At 32.3% G+C, this 4,532-nt stretch overlaps 1 protein-coding gene across 1 annotated transcript; it reads right to left on the reverse strand.

The window, feature by feature from the left end:
* Window positions 1-786: 786 nt before the first annotated feature.
* On the reverse strand, window positions 787-2,658 carry LOC118749423. The gene has a single exon (XM_036484226.1). The coding sequence runs from the start codon at window positions 2,656-2,658 to the stop codon at window positions 787-789; it is 1,872 nt and encodes a 623-aa protein (XP_036340119.1).
* Window positions 2,659-4,532: the final 1,874 nt, after the last annotated feature.

The following is a 4,532-nucleotide window of genomic DNA, read 5'->3' on the forward strand; positions in this document are numbered from 1 at the left end:
GACACGGGATTTTTATATATTAAGATCAGCACGTTGCGAGGCGCATAAAAAAATGTCGATGCAAAAAAATATATATTTTTTCTCGGTTTCAAAACTATCCTATCTTTTAAGTTGGAACCAACAATACACAACCATAAACTTTCATTGAAATCGGCTAAGCGGTTTCGGAGATTAGCGTAAACGAACACAGTGTGTTGCTTTTCATAAATGACTAGTACGAGAACATGCCACTCGAACTGTCATTCTCTTTGTTTTGCTCGTTCATACATTGAACTATCTTATCGACATCTTGAACAAAGTGTCATTTATATGTATAATTTTTTTAATAAAGGAGAATTGAGTTGACTACATACGAACCCACGCGTTTTTTGTCTTTTCGCTCCTAGGTTTTACTCAGCTGAACTCTTTTCATCGCAAAAATACGAACCGGCATTTTGGGTTTTGCGAAGGTTTTTTAGTTTCAGTAAATTTCCTAATAAATTCAAGTTTCACGACACCGGTCGATTGTTTCGTAACGTAACCTTTTTTTTTTTTTTTTTATAGTGCTTTAAAGTTACTCTTGCACCGATATCACGGTTGAAGAGATTTATTTGGCCGATTCCAAGAATTACAGCGCCACCACCGATTATTTGAAAGCGATTCTTATGAGTTGATATCGATGACTAGTACTTATGTGTTTTGATGTAGTAAATCATCTCGTATGCAATTTATTTATTGGATATTGTCTGTCTTGCTATCTTGGGTGTAATTGTTTTGAATATTATGTGGTTTTATATAAGTATGATTTTATAGTAGTATTTGTGTATGTTTAAGGAATTCAGATAATATAATGTATGTTTTTGAATCTTCCATTTTATGTAATTCTTCAAAAGAGGCGTGTGCTATTAATTTTGGATGATGTGCTCTAATGTTGTCATATTTATTGCATTTGAGTATGATGTGCTCTGGAGTTTCTTCTGTATTGCAAATTTCACATAGAGGATCATCTACTACCTTAAATTTTGCTAACGTATGTCTGCAGAATGCGTGTCCCGATAATATTCTATTTATTTGTTTTATTTGTTTTGCCTCTATATTTGGGACTAATTTGTGAAACCATGGTCTTTTTAATAATTTAGGAAATATAGTGTAATATTTTTTCCCTTTATCATTACTAATTTCAGAGTATTTTTCTTGCCATTCAGAGGCCAATCGTCTTCCAACTTCTTTAATGGCATCTTTTATATTCCATTCGATAGTTATCTCTTCACCAGTGATATTAGCAAGTTTTGCAGCTCTGTCCACCACGCAGTTTTGATGAATTCCACTATGACTTGGGATATAGTGTATTTCCAATGTAATGATATTACTTGTGTTTATTTTATTTATTAAGTTTATTATTAAGCTGTTGTTCGTCTCTTCATCTAATAGCGCCAATGCTCCTGATTTGCTATCTGTCAATATGGCAACTCTTTGGTATTGAAGCGAGGTAGCAAAATCGATAGCTTTATCAAAGGCAATTATCTCAGCAGACATGGATGACAAAATCTTGTTTATGTAAAAAGCTTTTATAGTGTTGGTACGTTCGTGGAAAAAAGCTGCATTTGTTGTGATTTCTTTAATTGAACCATCCGTGAATATTATTTCTAACTCTTTGCTTTTAAGTTCTTCAATTTTGGTAATAAATAATTGTTGAATTTGTTCACTGCTCGCATTCTTTTTCGAATTTACCATTCCCTTGAAGAATTCTGTGTCAATTTTTGTTTTGTTAGATGTATTGGAAAGCGTTGGTATTTTTACAATGTTTCGGAAGATGTCATCATACTGTTTAAAGACAGTGGTATAGCTGGTATTGAAGGATAAATTATCCTGTGAGAGTACTTCTGTGATTGGTAGTTCGTAAGCAAAACTTTTAATTATGTCTTTGGCTGTTGTTAATCTAAATCTGTATTCCAGGGGTAATTCAGCGGCCATGTGATAAACCACATGCGTTGGTGTTGATCGAATGAGTCCCAAGCATTTCCTTAGTATTCTATTGTTACAGCTTGCCAGTTTTGTTGATGCCGTTTTGCTTAGATTTGCGAATGAGGAAGCAGCATATTCTGCTTTTGCTCTAGCAAACGCTTTGTAAAGTTGTAAAGCTTTGCTTGGTGATATTCCAAATTTGCAGCCACTCAGGATATTCAGAAATTTGCAATCTTTGTGAATTTTGTTAGTTATTTCATTTACATGAATATTGGCAGAGTTGTTTTTAGATATATATCTTCCAAGGTATTTAATTGAGTCTACTTGATTTATATTTATGTTGTTTATTTGTATGTCTAGTTGTTGTTTCTTGTTATTAAAGTGTATTACATTAGTTTTGTTTAAATTAAGTTTTAGGTTTATTTGATTGCAGTTATTGGTGAATTCTACTATTTTATTTTTGAGATTTTCTTTTATGGTGTTGAAGTTCTTGTGTGCCGTGATTATAAAAAAATCATCTGCGAATTGGAATAAGGTTGTGTTAGCGTCATTAATGTTGTGTAGCTCAGCCGTATATAGATTGAAGAGTACTGGACTAAGGCTACTTCCCTGTAGTAGTCCTTTACTTGTTGTTATTGAGTTATTGCCTAGTTTTAGTATTCTGTTGTTTAGAAAATTTTGTAACCATCGCGATATTGAATGTGATATTCCCATATCCAGTAATATTTTAGTTAATTTGTTGATATTTACATTATCATATGCTTTTTCACTATCAATACATGCTCCTGCAACTTGATTATTTTTGCTTTTTAGGGACAGTACTGTATTAATGACATCATTAATGCAAAACGTGGTAGATCTTCTTTTTCTGAATGCATATGAACGTTGAGGTATTAGGTCTAATTGGTTCGTGGTGTTTTCGAGGTGTAGTTTGATTATTCCTTCTAATAATTTGTAAATAGTTGGCAGTAGTGCAATTGGTCTGTAATTGATTATGTTGTCCGGTTCTTTGTTAGGTTTTAAAATAGGTATTATTTTTATTATTCTCCATTCGTCAGGTATTTTCCCCTCTTTCCATATATTGTTAATTATATTAAATAGACATTTTATTTGGTCATTTGGTAGATTTTGGAGCATTCTGTATGATATACCATCATATCCCGCCGCTGAGTCAGGTTTTCTGTTTAGAAGGTACTTATTGAAATTTTCTAGTGTCATTTCAGGTAGTTCACCGCTTTCTAGATTTGTATTGAGTGATATCGCTACGGTGCTAGTATTGTCATTGTTTGTTATATATTTAAGATAATTAATTATTTCCTCATCTGTCCAGCTGTTGTTAATTTTTTTTGTACTTCCGTATTTTTTAATACTATTAATTTTATTCCACATCTGTTTAGAATCTCTTGTTGCAGTTATTTCATCTATTAAGTCATTAAAGTTTTCCTTTTTCCGTTTAGCAATTTCCGCTTGTAAGTTTTTTTGTGCATCTGTTAATTTACAAAGGTTTGCAAAATTCTTGTATGTTTCGTATCTCTTCCGCGCATTGTTTCTTAACTTGTATAGTCTGTCTATTTCTTTATTCCACCATTTCTTAGGGACATATTTATTTTGGTCTTTAATTTGTATTGTATTATTACGTTTAATTTTGTTTAGGGCGTCAGTTGCTTCATGTAATGTATTACCTAAATTACAGTTTTTGATTTCTTCAATTAGTTTGCAGTGTATTATTCTGTTAGTCTTAGCCTTAGGTATTTGTATGCTGTTGATTTCTATAGTAATAGGAAGGTGGTTGCTATTAGTAATTTTGCTTGTAAGCACCGACCATTTGATATTGCCAGGGTTGATGTTTGAAAATGTTATGTCTGGATGTGATTCATGTGTCCCAGTGTGGAATGTAGGGTTGCCATTATTCAGGCATATAAAGTTGTTGTCGAATGCAAATGCTTCTAACATGCTCCCTTTAGTGTTGTTGCATGCACTTCCCCACACAGTAGATTTGCAATTAAAGTCGCCACCGATAATTGTCTTTTTCCTAAGATTTCCCGCCATTATAAATATTTTTTCGATTTCATTTTTGAATAAATTGTTTGTCATGTCAGGTGGACAATATATACAAAATATATTTATATTGTTTTTAAGATTCAGCGTGGTAATGCCTATTACTTCAGCAGTGGTATTTGTTTTTATTATTGAATATTTTATGGATTTGGCAATGTATATTCCCACACCTCCATATCCGTCCGGTCTATATTTGCCATAAAAATTATACTTCTGTAAGCTTGTGCAGCTATTGTCATTGAGCCATGTTTCGCATAATATAGCAACATCTATATTGTGTTCATCTAGTGACAATTCTAATAATTCCTTGTTATTTTCTTTTTTTAAACTTTGAATGTTAAATTGCAGCAATTTCATTTGTAATTAGTTGATTAATAATTTCCGTGTCCGCTAGCGCATTAATTAGTTTGTAGCATTCTTGAACCTTATATAGTACTTCTCTGATCTCCTTGTCCATATTGTCATTTGACCATTGTGTTAGTATTGAATTAATTTGTTGAGCCGATTCTTTTATTGTATCCGTTTGCTTT

Source organism: Rhagoletis pomonella, unplaced genomic scaffold, assembly GCF_013731165.1.
Source record: "Rhagoletis pomonella isolate Grant_MI unplaced genomic scaffold, Rhpom_1.0 Rhpom_scaffold_00016, whole genome shotgun sequence".
Classification (NCBI taxonomy): Eukaryota; Metazoa; Arthropoda; class Insecta; order Diptera; family Tephritidae; genus Rhagoletis; species Rhagoletis pomonella.